Below are 19,220 nucleotides of genomic sequence, written 5' to 3' on the forward strand. Positions count from 1 at the left end.
CAAAGAACTAAACCTTTTGCAAAAATACCAGTCTGACCCCAACCATACAATACTGTTAGAGATTACTGTCTTTACCACAAGACATGCTACCTCTGTCTTTAGACCTCAGTGGCACAAGTTCTCACTTTCAAAGAAAAGTGTTGTGATGTTCTGACCACTGTGTGCATCCTATCGGCTGGAAGGCTCCAGGTTCTAGACACTATCTATCCTTTACGTTCAAGGATCCGCAGAGGATGGATTCTGATGGCCTGCAGATTTGTGAGTGTTCCCCAACAGTACTTCTGACAAACCCTAAAAAAATAATGGGGCATGACACGGTATTGATTGATCGGTTACTTTAACTTGTATTTAACCTCCTCGGAGGTGCAACAGATTTGTTCCAAAAACCATTTGGCGGTAGTAGAGGATAGCTTGCAGCTGATTGGATGAACTGTCAGTAAATCAGATCAAACAGGAACCTTGGGAGGAATCTTTAAGAGCTAGCAGCAGTCTGTAGAGGATTGTTGTCGTCTTTGTGAGGAAAAGACGAGTCACTTCAGTCAATTAAAAAGAAAAGTCTCGATGAACCAACAGTAAAAACGTATAATATGCACCTAGCTCTGACATCACTTCCTCACAGGATGCTGGTTGCAATGGAAGGTGGATCCCCCACTCACAGTGGACACACTGGCTGATTGGCGGGTTGTAAACAACCTCCTGACCTTTCCTCCTGTGATGTCAGCAGGTTGTCATGTAAAACTATGGGATGGACTTTCATAAAATGTGGCTCAACCAACTGTTTTTCCTTTTGGAGAAACTCATTCAGGATCCTGTTTCTACACTTTGACCATTACAAGCTTAATTAATGATGTTCTTATGAGGCTCAGCTGCACTCTGTGCTCTGTCATCATCAGGTTATTAGCATTTAGGTTGAAGCGCTATTGATTGGTTGTGGTCCAATGTGTGCAGCCTTGGCTCTGATATTATAAAGTGCACCCACAGACAGACACACAAAGGTGCGACTTCAGAGTCAATGACACACGGACTGTCAGCCGTGCTTCAGCCTCCTGCTCTGTTTGATAACTTCCATTTCCCATCTGTAAGGCTGATCACGTTGGACAGCCCGCTCTTCCTGTGCCCGGCTAATCTTCATGCCTCAGTCAACTTCTTAATTAGAGATAACGGCCTGACCATTGTGCTGCGCTCGCAGCCGAGGAGGGGATAGGCCTTGTGTGTGTATTACTGATAACATTATGGCTCTTGCAGAACTTATTGAAGTTCCCACAGTAAATACAGTGCATGTATGATACACTACAAGCAGGAAGTTATTACAACGACAATGAGATGTGTGCTGGATGTGACGTTGGAGCTGATAACTACACCATCATTTCAGAGTGTCAGCTTGACTTTTAAGATTCCAGAAAAGGGACGTTTATCTGTGTCTATCATGCACACACTCCTCAGACTGGGACATGCTACAAGTTATCTGGCTGGGATCCAGCCTCCTGAATCCACTGCAGAGTTCTGATCCACTGTGGCGGCAAAAGCAAGTCCACACAAGACAGATGGAACCAGAAGAAGCCCAAAAAAGTGGGTGAATCACCCGTGTCAAGGAGGTCATGCCATCGGGTGCAGCCAAAGGACTGTTCAACAGGATGGAATCAGGATTAACAAGAGGTGCACTTTCCTTCAGAGCGGTGAGCTGTCACACGGTCTGCTCAGCTGCTGTTTGACGGATATACTTTATTTGTAACATTACATTTTTTCATGCTTACATAACGGAGCCTTTAAGATGAATATTATGTTTCCACACTTTGAAAAAAAAAGTTGTGCACACTCATCACCTACAATCCAGTGCACAAAGGTGAGTGAACTGGAAGAAATGAGGCCTTTTCAGTGGCGTACTCATGTTAAGCTCGTTACATACTCCACAAACAGATAACTTTTTCTTGTCTTCTCGAGATGGCAAGAACAAAAGCAAATGTTGGACTGCACATGGAGATGGGCCCCAGATGTGACACACAGAGTCCAAAGCAGGCTAGCTAGGTGGGTACACAGGTAGGCAGTCCGTAAAACAACCAAAACAGTATGGGCTTGACCAATACAGAGACGCGGCCCAATTCACGGCACGTGGCGGGAATTGCAGTCGTCTGGCAGAGATCCAAAAACAAAGTTTGTTTTGGCCTTCTCTGGACTTTTCATACTTCACAGAAGCGTATGAGCAGAACTCCTCCTCTTTAGTTTTTTATACTAACTGTGGTCCCAGTTGTTAGCAGAACTCTTTGTATGCCTCTGTTCTATTCCAAACCCTGCAGTTCCTCCAGTGGCCACTGGAGGGCTGGTATCTTGTCACTGGTTGTATTTTAATCTCCCTCCTTGGGACACTACAGTAGGAGACATCCTCTGCACTATGATAGCAGCAACAAATATTTATATTTTATGTGGAGCAGGACTGTAAGTGTCCCCGTCCCTCCTCGTGGTGCTATGCTAGCTGTAGCTGTGCTGATACATGTTCATACAGCAACACATCCTGTCTGAGTCGATCCATCTTTATCCTGGAACACTTCCTTTAAATATGAATATTTTACTGAGCCATGATATCACACTGTGAGCGCGGTGTGCTCGTTTGAATCTCTGTTGAACTTGGTGGCCTCCCGCTGTCAAAACATGCCCCCCCACCCCCACCCTGTTATAATTCAGTCCTCCTCCATCTGTCTCCCTGCTTCTATTCCTCCTCCTCCGTCTTCCATCTCCACCCCTCATCCTCCCTCTCAGCCCTGTCCTGGAAAGCAGAGGCTTCCGTCCAATAACTGTAAGGCTGATTATTACAGCAGGAGACTAAGAGACAGAGGCAGAGAATTCCTTTATCATCCTCATGTCCTCCTGCAGGTGCTGTAGAGACAGAGGGAAGCCCCTCAGACTGTTAATGTGAACACACAGACCTCCTGCAGTGTGTGCATGATGGTAAGTACCACAGATTTCCTGCCTGAAGTTGTAGCGGCCATGTTTATGTTGATGTTATTATAGAGGGAAATTACACGAAGTGACAGGTGCTCTGATGATATGTTGACATGACGACAACACAACCACCTGTCTTGTTGTTCTGACATGAAAAACGCCATTATCACACCTCTGCACATTTTCAGGTTGTGTAGAAGAACTTACATGACAACATGCTGTCAGCAGCAGCACATCAAAACAAACATCTGCTTAATCAGAAGAAAAACAGCTGTTCTTTTCTATATATTTCAATTAAAAATTCTCTAAAAAATTAACCCTTTACACAAAAAATTCTCCCCTCCTTCGCTCAGCTAGTAAGCCACGATTGACTCACATGTGATCAACAGTCACATGGCAAAAATTCAGAACTATTGATTACAACCGAATACTTGAATTGTTCATCAAACCAAGATTAACAAAACAAAATTTTTTTTTTATTACACTGGCTGACTTGAGATCTGCAGACACAATGCACAAATGTTGTACTGTCATCCTGCAGAGCAGACTGGGCACAGTGTGAATGTGTATTGACGTTTCTTGTAGCATGTGACTTACTGGTTTGGACTGGATTTCTTTGGCGTAGAGGGGTTGGAGGAACTCAGAGTCCCCCTCCAGTCTCAGGCCCTTCTCTGTTATTTTGAGGTTGCCCATGCCATCCTGTGAAGGAGAAGAAGAGACAGAGCCGTCAGTTCCTCTTTTTATCCACACACCATCCATATTCAGCACTGATTATTATTAAAAAGACACGCTTTTGATGCGACCATTGAAACTGAAAGCTTTTATCTTGGAGACACAGAATGATGTGCGTGACTTTTTAAATTTTTAAACAGTCCAGCTGGGATTAACAAGAAGTTCAGAACCAACAGGACAACACCTGTCGCTCCTGTCAGCTGCAGCTGATAACACACACCTGTCTACACAGAGACATGTGTGTGTGTGAGAAAAACATTAAAGCTAAATATCGCATCCACAAAAACACACACGTCTGTTGGTGTAAGGAAAGATGTGGTGCACACAGATTAGCAGATACAAACTGCACACATTAAACTGTCAGTGTGACTGAGCAACTGCTCTAATCCCTCATAATCTGTTTTAATCCAGTGATATTGGTTTATACTTAACTTCAGCATCAGCATAGCAAAGTGAGACATGGTGCACACGCATATACAGTATCAAAACGTATCATCTGTGTCGGCGTGTCACAGCAACATGAACTGTAACAAATACGATATCAAATGATGTGTTTTCATATTAAAATGCAGCTAGTGTTCCTGATCAGGCTTTAACCAATCAATCAAACAATCAATCAATCAATCAAAGATCTCAAAATAAAACAGGATGCTGTGAAATTCTGCACACTTTAGAAGCCATGGTGGACTCATACGTGACCAGTAATCACACGACAAAAAGGACAACAACACAACATGCAACTCGTACCGCCAGTGTGGACAGTTTGGGACGTCTGTACCCTGTTAAACTTTTATTAACGTCCTAAAAACCACAAAAAAATCACGGTCAACAGCCAATGTAGCAGCCAAGCTAGTGTCTTAAAAAAGAAAGTGTTTGGGCGGAACTGAGACGATGCAGCTCCACCTCAACTACCACGCAGACTTTAGTTTTAACAAGCCTGTAAGTAGGGATGTCCCGATCCGATCACCTGATTACATGGTTTCAGACTTGATCGGAATCGGATGTTGCCTCCCGATCAGGACTCGGATATATATGTATTAGGGCTGTCAATGTTAACGCGTTTCCGCTTTTGAAACGAAGTACTTAGAATCTGCGGCAATGCGTTTCAGGCAGTTTGTGGAAGTATCACCCGTGCAAAGAAGCCGTTGATGCGCGAAACGCTTTCGACACACACAGGGAGAGTTTTGCACAATTCATTTTGAAGGTGCAGGACGTCACAGCAAGTGTTTTGAGGAAGTTATTATAAATGAGTTCATCTCTATAACCACGTCCTTCATCTCCTTCAGATGGTTCTTACTGCTGAATAAAACAGTGCAGTCAGGTCAGAGTGGAGTCAGTGCAGTGTGTTGTCTCAAGCTGTGTACAGCCACACAACAGTCCAGAGGATATTAAGCAGCAGTGATAAGAGGAGATGTGCTGAGAGGCCGCTTTGATTCGAACACCGCTCACAGGCCTGACCTTTCACTTTCCATCCAGTCATTATATATATTATATGAGCTCCCCCGCTGGATCGTCTCAGAGATAAGCGATGTCTGGAGGAAGACAAAAACGCCAGCTATCTGCCCATGTGATCTTTCCCTACAAAGACTTTTTATTTTCCCGCTGCCGTTTGATCCCTCAGGTTCTGATGAGCAAATGGAGATCAGGACCTTTTAAATCCCAACGTAGCTGAGGACGCTTTGCCTCCATGTAACCCCCCCCTACACTGTGGAAAACATATTAACATGCAGGGGGGGGGGCAGCATCCTGGACGTGCTGCGCCTGTGAATGACCCCCAGGTGGAAAATCAGCAGGCTTTTCACACAAAGACCAATTTCTCAAAGACTAATTTCTCCCAACTTTGATGACGAAATCCAACTGTAAGAGAGCAGACCTTTATTCTCTGAACAGAGCTTCTCTGCAGGACGCTGTTTTAAGGCAGCACAGTCACAGCTCCGCGAAAACAACAGGAAGTCTACATGCTATAGATATTTAACATGTTACAATCTACAACCAGCAGGCAGAGAGAGAGAGAGCGAGACAAAGAGGCTGATGTGACTGTCTCAGCAGCACTGAGAGAAACATTAAAAGACCCACTGAGGCTAAAATCAATTCTTATTTTCTAAATAGTGCACTGCATTTACGGCGTGCCATTTTATCTCAGTGTTCGATGTCTGAGTGTGGAATTTATGCACTTGGTAGTGTCCTCAGAAACAGACTACATGCTTTTCCACTATTACACTCTGTCCATTTCACATTAGTATGGATTGATCTAATGCTTTTAAAACCAGAGAGACAATGTTAGGCGGATTAAAAGCCCGTCCTCATCGAACAGCAACCTCTGAGGCTGAAAGACTGGGTGGAGGAGGTCATAGTCTGTTCATTCTTATTTGTTTACATCTATGAAGAGATGAAGTGGTGTTTCCGCCTCATGTGGTCGTGTTGAATATGTAAAATCCACCAATCAGGACAGGGCTTGGAGAAAAGCTTGGTGAGAAGTCCAATCAGACCAACAAACAAAAAGTTAGTTAAAAAGAGCAAATCTCTGAAATGTAACTAGCAGCACTTGTCTGTATAGGAGAGATAATAATAAATCTTAATAAAAATATGAGCATAAATAAACTTTTACTGAAACAAACTATTATCAAACCAGAGGAAGTCTTTATGAACCAACAGTTGCTGCTACACAGATTCCATGGCCACAAAAACACATACGAAGCCTGAAGCCTGCAACAATGACCTGCCTCACATGGGGCACATCCCTATGAGGACTGGCTCTCTATTGGTGCTGCCCTCAAGTGGACACTGAAGGAATTGCAGTTCTTGCACAGCAGACCAGCGGATATCAACCAGCAGTGGTCAGACATTTCTGAAGCTCAGCAGCCAACAGTATCTGCTGTCTGTAACATTTTCATATGACATAATTCACATCGGAGGAGCGGCTCTGGAGTGGAAATATGGTGTAATAATATTTCCCCAGAATGAATATTTCTCCTTTTATATTCTCTGCAGTGCACCGAGCACAGTGAGGCAACCCACGATGAATAATTCAGGACGGCTCCGGCCACGACAGAGGTCTCTGAACATTCAGGTGTGCTTCCTCCTCCTCCTCCTCCTCCTCCCCTCTCTGGATGATCCTGTTTGTCAGTTTTCGCCTGGTCACATGAACGGTTGTTATCGTCCCCTTTCCCTTCATCACGTCATTTGTTCTCTGTCAGTTCACCTCATCTGGAATGTGTCTCAAGCCGAGCGGCATAAAATCTAAAATAACCTGGCTGTCAGAGTCAAATGACAAACAGCAGCTAATGACACGATTCAGATGGCAGCCGTCAATCTGACCATAAAGACGCTTCGATAATAACGCTCAGACAAACACGCCATGAATATTTTTCATCCTAACTGATGGCTGCCCTTCACTTTTTTATCTGATCCCCTGACATCTTCACCAACACACCCAGCACGTTGCCAGTTCTAGTCTGTGCTGGCAGCACTGCAGAGTCCAGAGCGTGACAGGGAGCTGAGGTGGGCAGCAGGTATTAATGATTAATTATTATAATAATTTAAAGTTCATACATACAACATGACACACATCACACATCCTTAACCCATGCAGCACATCATCATACAGGTTGGTTGGTTGTTGGGTGATTCAATACTAGACACTGATATAATTGCTCCAATGTTCACATTGAGTATGTACTACAACACACCAGGGTACAGTCTGCTTTTAGGCAGGAAGCATGCTGAGCTGAGCAGGTATCTCTGCAGCACAATGCATGTTTTAAGTGTATGTGACAGCACTGTTGTCACTGCTTATTCAAGAATACAAGAAATAGACGTGCAGTATAAAAAGAAGCCTTGTATGTGTGCAGCACACAAAGCTTATTTCTCTTTCTACCAATCCATCCTGCTGCCGGCACAGACGGGTGGATTGGTTAAAATAGAAGTATTTCTGTACACTCACACTCGGAAAAATGGATGACGGAGGAGCGGAAACATTTTCTGTGCACAGTCCCCTTACCAAACTCCGAATGCTGCATTAGCTGGTCATTCAAATAAATTCTCATCTGGAAATGCTGCAAACAGGAGCCTCCACTTGAGGCATGAATACTCATGAACAGCAATTTGTCCGGGCAGTAAAGCTTCACTCCACACACGCTGCTACGTTAAGCCACAGAGATGCAGGACTGGAGGGGGGGGGCAGGCAGATGGGGGGCCTTCACTGTACCAGCATGTGGAATGTGTGTTCACAGTCTGCACGTATAACACATGCACACATCCAACAATAACAAAACATACATACTCAGGCTCTCAGCAGCTTCAGTGATGGTTATATTAGCTCAGGAGATTGTTGTTCCATTGCTAAGGAAACCCATACAGCTAGCAATAAATCCAAGATCTGCTCATACTGAGGTTAGCATGCTGACAAGCTACAAGCCGCAGTCTCTTGCACAACACTGTTTTGCACCATCAGAAAGTGTAATGAGCCACTGTATCACCGTGTCTGCCATCAGTCCACGCAGGGAGAACTGCAGTTAGCTGTGTCCACGTCTAGTATCGAAATCATCCATCCAGCATCCAGATCAAAGTTAGCATGCTAACCAGATAGTTGCAAGCTGTAATACCACAGTCTGCCCTCAGTCCTACCAGTGAGGAAACAGCTAGCAGCACTGTTTACTGCTGTAGAAATCATCCAACAACCTACATGTGTGAAGCTAGCATGTTAACCAGCTAACTGTGGAACAAACCCCCTGCACACTACCACGTTGAACCACTAGATGGTGTGGTGAGTCAGTGTAGGGTCTGACCTCAGTCCATCCAGTGAGGAAGAATCATCTAGTATAGAAACCCTCCACCAGCAGCCGGTATGATGAGATGTGATCTCTGTGTTTCCTAGAGACTGATGTGGCTCAGAGACAGTGTCCTGTGGTAGTTTACCAGTGTCTGGTTCCTTCTCCTCACTGGTGGCGTGGTGAATCGACTCCACAGGTCATCCTTCTGTCTTGGATGATGATATAAAGTTAGCCTCGATGAGTCAGTGTGTGACAGAGTGACAGTGCAGCAGAGCTCATCACTAAGAAAGTAACTTCGCTGTTTCCACAGAAACTTCACTGAATCAGTTCTCAGGACCTAAGCCAGCTGAGCAGCAGGAATATCGTGTCCTCCACTGTCAGGGACCACTGCAGCCTCTTGGAGGAGTTATCTGGGTCTTTCTCCCCCCGCTTGTCTGAAGCTGTGAGAGGTTCGGACATAATTCATCACACAAGTTCCCGCTCATCCAACACTCTCCCCACCTTAATCCTTTCTCTCTCTCTCTGCTACGTTTGCTGCAATGAGGACTAAACTGATCTATACTCCAGCCAGCGTTGCTTCCACTGTCACCACCCTATCAGCTGGATAGCTATTGAGAATATATTGTGTGTGTGTTTCCTCACATCCCTGTGAGTGTGCGCCTGCTTGTGCATGCAGCTCATGCGAGAGTGGTGTGTGTGTGTGTGTGTGTGTGTGTGTGTGTGTGTGTGTGTGTGTGTGTGTGTGTGTGTGTTTACCTGCTCTATGAGAAAAATCTTGTAAATAACATTTGTGCCTTGAGTTCCCTCCGTTATTCTCCAGATTTGTTTGTGCTCCAGCAGAGAGGCAGGAGGAGGAGGAGGAGGAAATATAAAGACTGATGTAACATGAACTTCACTCGGCTCATATCTGTGCTCTTATCGGTATCCAGCCCATCTCTGCCTGCCCGCCGCGCTCCTCCACGCTCTCCTCTGAAGCTGGCATCCTCAGACAGCCAAGAGTCGCAGCTGTCAATAATGTAGAGCTGCCGGCCTGTTATTGAGCGTCTGCATCGATATGCATCAAGCCACCACCTACAGCGAGAGCAAACACAGACGTCTCCAGGGGAAGATATTACGAGGAGTCTGGAGACTGTTTGCATAACCACACCTGTGTGTGGTTAAAGGTACAATCTGTGTCTGGTCACTCCCACACAGGACGACTTATTCTGGGATCAAAGACACAACACAGGGGGTCTACAACCTAAAGGCTTTCAGATGCAGCTCGATGTTTACATGTCGAAATAAATATTGAGCCTAAGTTATGATTCTGTGTGAGGACAGAAGATACACTCACCACACACAGCCACAGATATTCAGCTTCAGTCTACATGTTACCCCTCACATCTCTGAAGTGACAGCTGTTGGGTAAGGTTGTGTTTTTACAGTCCCTCAGATTACCATTTAAGGGCTGACTCCAAAAGTCAGTCAATCCTCTTAGACCCCGTTCAAACTGGAGAGAGACTCAGTCCAGCTAGAGTAGGCTTGAATCCAGATCGCCTTTAAGCTGGATACGTCACACACAAGTGTCTGCGCTCAATCCAGGTTAACCCGGCTTGTTTGTTGTCCTCCAAACCTCTAGGTGGCGCCTCGTAATATACAGAGTCCATTCAGGCCGCGGTAGGACTGCGTGTGCATTTTTTTGTCTCGTGTCGCTCGTTCTTTTGTTTTTTTCCAGTTCAAAAAGCAGTTTATTTAGAGAGTTTCAAATCAATCCAGATTTATCCAGATACGGCCCGAATCCCGCTCTAGCCGGATTGATTTCCCCAGTCTTGTCTTAGACGTCACAGATGTTAAAATGTCAAACTTCACAGCAGAAGTGAACATGCTTACAGCTTGTGTTGTATTTTCTCCATCTAAACACATTCCCAGACCCAGAGATGACTGAGCCGAGTCTGAAAGACGCCGTGTTTACGTGGATTCCTGCAGCTAATGGCTTCCAGACTGGACCGTGGCTTCAGCGGCCGAGCTGAAATCTTTCAGAGTCATTCGGTCTGTCTCGGCTGCATGTGAAGGAGCCTTTGAACAGGGACTTCAGACAGTCTCTCTCCTGAACAGGGGATGCAGCAACAGACAAAACAAAGCCTTTCATGCATTTGTTTCCCTACGTCCACAAAACCTTAACTTTCAGGCACAGCATGATGAAACCCGCCCGTGCTGCTTCCTGCCGTCAGTCACTTCCAGTCAGCTCCATGATGACATAACAATCAGAAAAGAAGAAATAATGCGGGACTGCGGATTAGTGGATTTAAATTACTGTCCGTGTAAATCTTGGCCTTCAGGCAGCTTAAACATCCTTCCAGCATGTCAGCGAGTGATGACGAATGGCTCAGAGGCATCACATGGAGGCGTGTGTCTGAGCACCTATCAGAGCTGACGGAGCAACATTACACACTCATCACCAGCAGGCCGCGGAGCTAACGGGACATTCCTACCGGGCCCCGATAAATCAGGCTTTATCAGGGATTCCCTCAGCACGATATAGTTAGTGTGGTCGCCTTGACAACGAAGGCCCCCCACTGTGACTACGCCTGCCTAACTAACGCTCACCCCTCCCATGTATCCACACAGTCACTGCAACATCTGTTTCATTAAGGTCACTAACACAGGCTATATGTGACTTGTTAAGGTTTTCCCCCTCCACACCTGACTAACGGACTTTTGGCAGGAAACCTGCTTCATTCTGACTTTTACTCTCAGAAGTCTGACTTACAAACAAAATCATTTAATAAGAAATAAAACTGCACAACTATTTATTTCCTTATTACTCAGGTGTACACACTGTGTGTGTGTGTGTGTGTGCCACAGGTAAACAACAGAGAAGCTGTTCTCTCCTTTATTCTCTCATTTACCAGCAGAAGCTGCGTCTACATTTCAAATGCAAATGAGTACATGAAAGCGCGCTCTGGCCACCTGTGAGCCTTTTGCCAACACGCACATGCGGAGTAAAATGAAGCGCTGTTGTACAGGCACAATGCAATCCATTCCCCGGCCGATGCTGCATCACTGAGTGCTCCTTCAATCAGCCACCGCTGGCCCCGCGCGCCTGCCGGGAAGCCAAGATGGCCGAACTCCAAACTAATACCTTTTTCAATTGATCTTTTTGATAACAACAACAACAACAAAAGTTCCCCCGTCTGTCCTGCAGCCTGAGCGAAGCACCACCTGGAGGCTGCTCCCATTCTCCCGTTCCACAGGTGATAGCTGCGGCGTCATGTAGCAACACCCTGTGATGGCTATCAGCGGAATTGGCTTTGAGATTACTCCCCCCCTCGTTCCTCTGATTGAGGCCCTCGACGCGGCACCACATCATCCATCAATGGGATGGGAAAGCAGGAGGGGGGGGGGGGGGGGGGAGAACCCCAGAATGAAAGATGAAAGAAAAGGATAGCAGGAGGGGGGGGGGTGCTGATGAAGTCAGAGTGAGATAAGACTAAAATAGATAGATAAACACGGAGAGCAAGATAAGGGTGGAGAGAAAATGAGAAGGAGAGGCGAAGTGTTGAAGCGCAAATGAGGCGAAACATGGCCGACTGCGAGAGAGGGAGAGAGGGAGAGAGGGAGAGAGAGAGAGAGAGAGAGAGAGAGGGAGAGAGGGAGAGGAGAGGAGAGAGAGAGGAGAGAGAGAGGGGGAGAGAGGGAGAGAGGAGAGAGAGAGGGAGAGGGGAGATGAGGGAGGAGAGAGAGAGGAGAGAGGGGAGAGAGGGAGAGAGAGAGAGAGAGAGACAGAGAGGGAGAGAGAGAGAGAGAGGGAGAGAGAGGGAGACAGAGACAGAGAGAGAGAGAGGGGAGAGAGAGAGAGAGGGAGAGAGAGACAGAGAGGGAGAGAGAGACAGAGAGAGAGAGAGAGGGAGAGAGAGGGAGAGGGAGGGAGAGAGAGAGAGAGGGAGAGGGAGAGAGGGAGAGAGAGACAGAGAGGGAGAGAGGGAGAGAGAGGGAGAGGAGGAGAGAGAGAGAGAGAGAGGGAGAGGGAGAGAGGGAGAAAGGGGGGGGGAGAGAGAGAGTGAGAGAGGGAGAGAGAGAGAGAGACAGAGAGGGAGAGAGAGAGAGAGGGAGAGAGAGACAGAGAGAGAGAGGGAGAGGGAGAGAGAGAGACAGAGAGGGAGAGAGGGAGAGAGAGGGAGAGGGAGGGAGAGAGAGAGGGAGAGGGAGAGAGGGAGAAAGAGGGGGGGGAGAGAGAGAGAGAGAGACAGAGAGGGAGAGAGAGAGGGAGCGAGAGGGAGAGGGAGGGAGAGAGAGAGACAGAGAGGGAGAGAGAGAGAAAGGGGGGGGAGAGAGAGAGTGAGAGAGGGAGAGAGAGAGGGAGAGACAGAGAGGGAGAGAGGTTAGAGAGAGAGAGAGAGGGAAGAGGGACACAGAGGGAGAGGGAGAGAGAGAGAGAGAGGGAGGGGGAGGGAGGGAGAGAGACAGAGGGAGAGAGGGAGAGAGAGAGAGAGACAGATAGAGGGAGAGAGTGAGAGAGAGAGAGAGAGAGAGAGAGAGAGAGAGAGAGGGAGGGGGAGGCCGGCAAAAGAATCAGATGAAAACAATCGAGCACAGACAGACAGCAGCAGAGTTCATGTCCACACTAATGCAGAGGAATCTGAATCACTGTGTTTCATTCCCTCAGTTTGGATTTGGTTACGTTTTAAAGAGTAAACCTCTCCACGTAACACTGTCAGAGTGGAAGCTGAGCTCATCACATGCACTTTACTGCCATCATCTGTATGTATGTGTTTCACTTGAAATATTGACAGCGCTGCAATATGTGAACACAAAAACAAGCCTGTGAGCAACATAACAGATAAAAAAGCTGATTTCAACCAATCACATCAACAAGCTGCAGAGGACCTGTCAGTCTGCAGGACTGTGAGGAAAATATGAGCTGAAATGAGACTTTTACTAAGACAAAGCATTATCACACCAGAAGAAACAATCACCGCTAAACCACAAGCACATCGGACAGAATGAACATCACAGGAATACAGCTGCCCCCCCACCAGCTGGTTTATCTAACATTTGAAAATAACAACGTGTGAAATGACATGAGAACAGTGTGATGAGCTGGAGCAGAGACCACATGTCGGACTCCAAATGAGGATCAAGTGGCTCCAAACCTGCCGTCAAATACGTCAGCGCTGTTACACCAGCAGAGTCTTCATGAACAGTCGCTGCTAAAACACAAACAGAACTGACAGCACTTCTTCAGAGGACGCTGATTGGTCCGTAACACCCACACGTAGCTTGGAAGCTAGCACACCAGCATCATCTGCACCTTTATTAACTAAAGCAGCCAACGTCACATTTCTGAGCTACAACTACTGCTACTACAAGCAAAGTTTAAGATACTTTGCTTTCCTAAAATATCACCAGGAAAACACTATGTGAGGGGACGTCATCGTTAGCTAGCTAACTGGAACGCCATCGTCACACCCAAAAAAAACAAAACCTCTAGCTCACAGGTTGAAGTTTTCCTCCGCAGCGTGATCGTGGGACACTTTGCTATTAGCTGGTAGCTAGCTGGAGAGTTGCTGGAGAGAATTTTCTTCTTCTCCGTTTTTGTTGGTTAAATGTGAAATCCAGCGTTAACAGCGCCCCCTATCAAGATGGCAAACTATGGCAAAACCACCCTTCGAAGTTCCAATTAAAGAAGATGACAAAACAGATAATGTTTAAGACTAATGTAAGACAGGACAGGACTCAAAGTTACTTTAGTGTTTAGGATTGTCAGCATGCTAAAACAAAAAGTTTTAAAAATGCACCGAGGGAACTTTAATTATGAACGTTGCCTCAGTGTTTAGCCGCCTCCTGACAAACATCGTAGAAAGCTCCTCTCAACAAAACAGAAGGAGGTCACACAGTGTGTGTCAGAGACTCCGGCTCTGCTCCCGCTGCCTGCGGCTGCCACACATCAGTGTCACAGGCCGATAGATTTCCTATTAACTTCATCTTCATCTGGGATGGATGGTGGGGCCTCTGAGGCCCATGGCAGCGCACCATCAGGGCCTCCACGCTGGCAGTGATTGACGTGTGAATACACAGGCCTGCAGGCTGGATGTGGGGGGGTTATTGTACACGAGCTGGATTCACAAACACACAATCAGAGCACACAGTGAGGGTTAATATCACCTGATCTGTGTCTGATGGTAGGAAGGCCTTTCATTGCCTTGTATTTTGTCCTTTGTGTTCTTATTTTTTAATATTTTCTGTACTGTGAGTTTGTGTTTGTGCAGCACAGTCAGCCGCTGTGTATGAAATGCACTGTATAAATAAACCTGCTTTGCTAATCATGCAAATAAATTGATTTTTTATTAAACTGAATTCTGCCTGCTCTCATGTGTTGACTCAATTTGATTAGATTTGTTGCCCAAAAACAAACAAATAAATCAATCAATCTATAAAAGACTACAGGGTTTCTGAGCAGGAGCGTGAGCCTCTGTGCAGACGTCTGTGTTCACACAAACTCTTTACATAGACGTACAGACTTTCTGGATCCCGCAGCCATACGTAAGTGTGACGGTCCTCGGTTTAATCATAATAATCATCAAGCTCTCCAAAAACCACCAAAAGACGAGGAATATTATCAAAACTGCAGATCAATATCAACATGATAAACATAATCACTACTAATCAGTACTAAAGATGGCTGCAGGGCTTTGTTCCAACAACATGACTTTATATGAAGACAAACACGATGTGGAGAGCGCCCCCTATGGGACAGACTGTGTGTCTGTCTGAGTCTCACATCCTGTTCTATGACTTTATCGTCAGTGTGGTCTGAACCAGTGTGTGTCCTTCAGGATCTTCCTGTTTTCTTCAGTCTTTAAATACACCAACATGGACTGAAGTGTGTGGACAGCCTGCCAGCATAGAGTATGTGTCTGCTGGCCTCCAGGCTTCCATTTCCATTAAGCATTAACAACGGAATCATCCTGTCCGAGCTCTTCCTCAGCAAACACAAAGCTGCTCTCATCACCAAGAGATGATCAGCAGGATGGAGTCACTTTTAAACTTAACCTGCACTGCAGAGACACTGAGGCCCCGTTCACACTGGAGAAAGTCATTCCTGCTAGAGTAGGATTGAGCCCAGACAGCCTTTAAGCTGGATGCGTTCAGACCTATTTTCAAATCTGGCTAGCACACACTTGTGTCCGCACTCAATCCGGCTTCATCTAGCCTGTTTGCTGTCCTTCAAACCACTAGGTGGCGCCTCGTAATATACAGAGTCCGTTCAGGCCGCGGTAGGACCGTGTGTGCGCGTGCGTCGTGCGGTTTTTTGTCCCGTGTCGCGCCCTGTGAACTGGAAGTAGCACATGGCTAACCGGAAGTAGCACATCACTAACCGGAAGTAGCACATCGCTAACCGGAAGTAGCATGTCGCTAGCCGGATTCGCTCGCCACATTTGCGTTCACACCTGAGCCACATTTGAGCCACGAGAGGTGGATCTAGCCGGATTGAAATCAAACTGGATACTGCCGGATTCGAGGTGTTCACACTCAGAAAAAAACACATCTGGATAGGCCCGACAGCCACACACAGCCACACACACACACACACACACTGTGTTATGAATAAACTGTGACAGTAGTCAAAATGGAGCTACTATCTTCTAAATAATGAAGTAATAACTGAGGTCTAATTGGAAGCGTTTGTTGTTTTTATGGCTCTTGGAGGAGCTTGGTGTCAACGTTTCATCGAAGGAGGTTCAGGCACTGTCACAGTTTAGTGTGTTAAAGACCCTGGAATCCTTTGTTCCTCTGTCTCTACCTCCTCTACCCGCCCGGCCATCAACAGGAGGACTTTTTTTATTTTTGACAGAATATTGTTGATGTACTTTTGGAGAATTTATCTGTAAGACGTGTAGAATAAAGAGCTTTGGATATGAATATGGAAATGTGAGCTTATAGACGCATTCAGGGACTATTGGAGAGTCCAAACTCCAAAGGTTGTGTCTCTAAAGTTTAGAACCTGCCTTCTGTTAATAAAAAGTATTCTACAAACATAAAGACTGCAGTGTTTTGAGGTGTTTAATGCCTGTGGAGAAGCTGTTAGCCACTTTGGATAAATCTGTTAAAGAAATCTAACCTCCCTGTCGCCTCCCTGGAAGTCTGCTCAGTCAGTGCCACAGCAGCTCTGCCTTTGATCTGCGTCTCCTCCCTGCTCCTTTCTTCGGAAGAGACAGTTTAAATGAGGTCTTTGTGCGGCGCCCGAAGCTCCCCGACGCCGTGGAAGAGGTCCTCGATAAGAACCCTGCCCTCCTCTGCAGCGTGTAGTGAAATTTACGATGCACAAACTTCCATTGAATCTCAGGGCCGCTCTCAGATTGAATGGCCCCGTCTGGAAGGCATGAGTGCCATCAAAGAGACGCCCAGCAGCTCTCAGACAGGCGGAGGGAGCGACGGGGACAGACACAGGAGCTAACTGCCATTTTAGTTTCAGATTGATACTGAGTTAGAGGGAGAAAAGTTTGCAACATGCAGAGGCAGAGTTTTCTGCCTGTGCATCAAAGAATGACTCATTTAAGAGCTGCTGTCACGGCTCCATTAATGTCAGCGTGTATAAATATTAAAGCGCTCTTATGGAAACGTGTGCACACACTTTATTGCTGATGCTCATTCTCTGTGCAGCTTATACTGCCTGCATTAGCATGACAGCTGCATGCATCATGGACACACGTGTGCTCTTTATTACCACTTAAAGGTCCCCCTGGACTCTGTTCATGTGTATGTGGGTCACAGAGTGAGACAGACTTTGGATTTTCTCTCAGTTTTAAAGAGGAAATCAAACCCCGACAGTTAGCAGTTAGCATCATTGAAAAGATGGATTATCCATCTGAAAATAACAACAGGTGTAACAGTGTCAGGGAGGTGATATTAAAACTATTTCATTTACACACATAACATGTAGAGACATGAGAGACAGTGACATCACTGGGTTGGTTGGTTTGGAGGTCTGACAGTAGCTAGCATTAGCTAACCAGCAGTGACAGCTTTGACACTGACAACCAAGCTTTCAATGATAGGGAGCTAACATCTGCACTGCCACTGGATGTAGTGATGACTCGTCAACAACCAGAAAAGGCTGTCCACGTTCATGATTTGTTTGTCAAGGGGTTAATGTTTTATTAACACTAGACAACCCTCCTGTTAGCCGTAACGCTAGCAGCCACTGTGTAAACAGGCATAACGTGTAGGAGCTTGAAAACATACGTGTCACAAATACAACATTAGTAGCAAATAATTACACACAGGATGTTGGAATAATCTATAATATAATCTGCAACTTCACTGATGGGTCACTGATGAAGTGTCAGTGACCCAGAGGTTGGGATCCACCCGTCACCATGTTGGCAGAATCCACCTAAACACCCAGTCAATCCAGATGCGGGCAAAGAGGAGGAGCACAAACCTGTAATATATTATTTATATAATCATTTCAACATGGGAGGTTTACTGTAGTTTAAGACTGAGCCCTATTCTCACATGCGCCTTTCTGGTCCTGCCTCTTCTGTCTTTCATTCATCCAATCACAGTAGCTACATAACCCGCCACCTTGTCACATCACCTCGCATTTAGAAATCTCTGCTCGTCCTCATTATCTCTCGTCTCACAGGCATCCACCCCAACCCCAACGCCCCTTTGACCAGGGGGCCCTAGACTCCTCAGCGGGACGGGCGTCATCGTCAATTACTTGTAAATAAATACGCATTCCATTCAACGGTGACGACTCTTCTGGGTGAATTCATGGCAATCCCTCTTGGAAATGACGAAGACCTGGATGAATGAGAGCATCCACAGATACACTGAAGGCACTGAAGGCCTCAGCAGGTCCGTCTCCTTTAGAGCTCCCTGCTGTGGTGTTGTTTCATTGAGGATGTTCTAATCTGCTGCTGTTTAATCTGTGACCTCTGTCAGCTGCTGTATGTGATCTATGGACTGTGACTGCCGTTCGTTTTAGATTACAGATTAATTAGCAGTGATTAAGGAAACTCTGAGTGAACTCCACTCACCGAAAGTTTGGGACGGCTCATAAAAAGTCTGGAATAATATCGCTGCAGATTAAAATCTGTGATGAAACAAGCTGAAAAAGTCTTTTTAAAGAAGACGATGTAGAAATTCCTCTTCTAATAGTTTGCACACACTTTCAGCCCTCCTCCTCCTTTCTATCAGACCTTTTTAAGAACTGATGCACATCAACAGGAAACTTTCAGAACCAACATTCGGACCCCCAAATCCAGAGAAATATGTCATTAACGTTATTAGACCCATAAACTTTCATCGCTGCTGCTGTGTATATTTTTTCCTCTGAACAATAAGAGGACAGACGCTTCATTTGGCCTCCAGCTGTTAGGATTAGTTTGTGGGTTTTTTGTGTGTGTTTCTCTCACCTTTCTGACTTTTCCTGTGTGTGTGTGTGTGTGTGAGGGCATCGCTCTGTGTCTGCTGTGTTTATGCATGACTTCACTTCATTCAGTAAAGCCCCATAAGGCAGAGATCAAAAAGGCAGGGGTGGCAGATAAAGCTGACAACTTCCAGTCATACTCGCCCGGCGCTTCTTCAGGATTTGTAGGGAGATAACATTCAGAGAGCACACACGCAATTCACCGCACAAACTCTTGGACTAAACAGGCAGGAGAGCCGCAGCCAGGAATATTTTCATGCATAGCCAACACACATAAAAATGTAATAAATGAAAAGGCAGGAAAATGGACTTATATGTATAAATATATATATAAGAAATATTGGCTATTTTTCATTTGAAAA

The 19,220-nt window shown here is 45.9% G+C and overlaps 1 protein-coding gene across 1 annotated transcript in view; it reads right to left on the reverse strand.

Annotated features, from left to right (window-relative positions):
- The window catches only part of sgcd (sarcoglycan, delta (dystrophin-associated glycoprotein)), a 90,289-nt gene that overhangs the window by 39,445 nt on the left and 31,624 nt on the right, over window positions 1–19,220 (reverse strand). The window contains exon 3 of the mRNA XM_028420993.1: window positions 3,535–3,636. Coding sequence (XP_028276794.1) covers window positions 3,535–3,636 — 102 coding nt within the window. The remainder of the gene's footprint in view (window positions 1–3,534; window positions 3,637–19,220) is intronic.

Source organism: Parambassis ranga, chromosome 14 (assembly GCF_900634625.1).
Source record: "Parambassis ranga chromosome 14, fParRan2.1, whole genome shotgun sequence".
Classification (NCBI taxonomy): domain Eukaryota; kingdom Metazoa; phylum Chordata; class Actinopteri; family Ambassidae; genus Parambassis; species Parambassis ranga.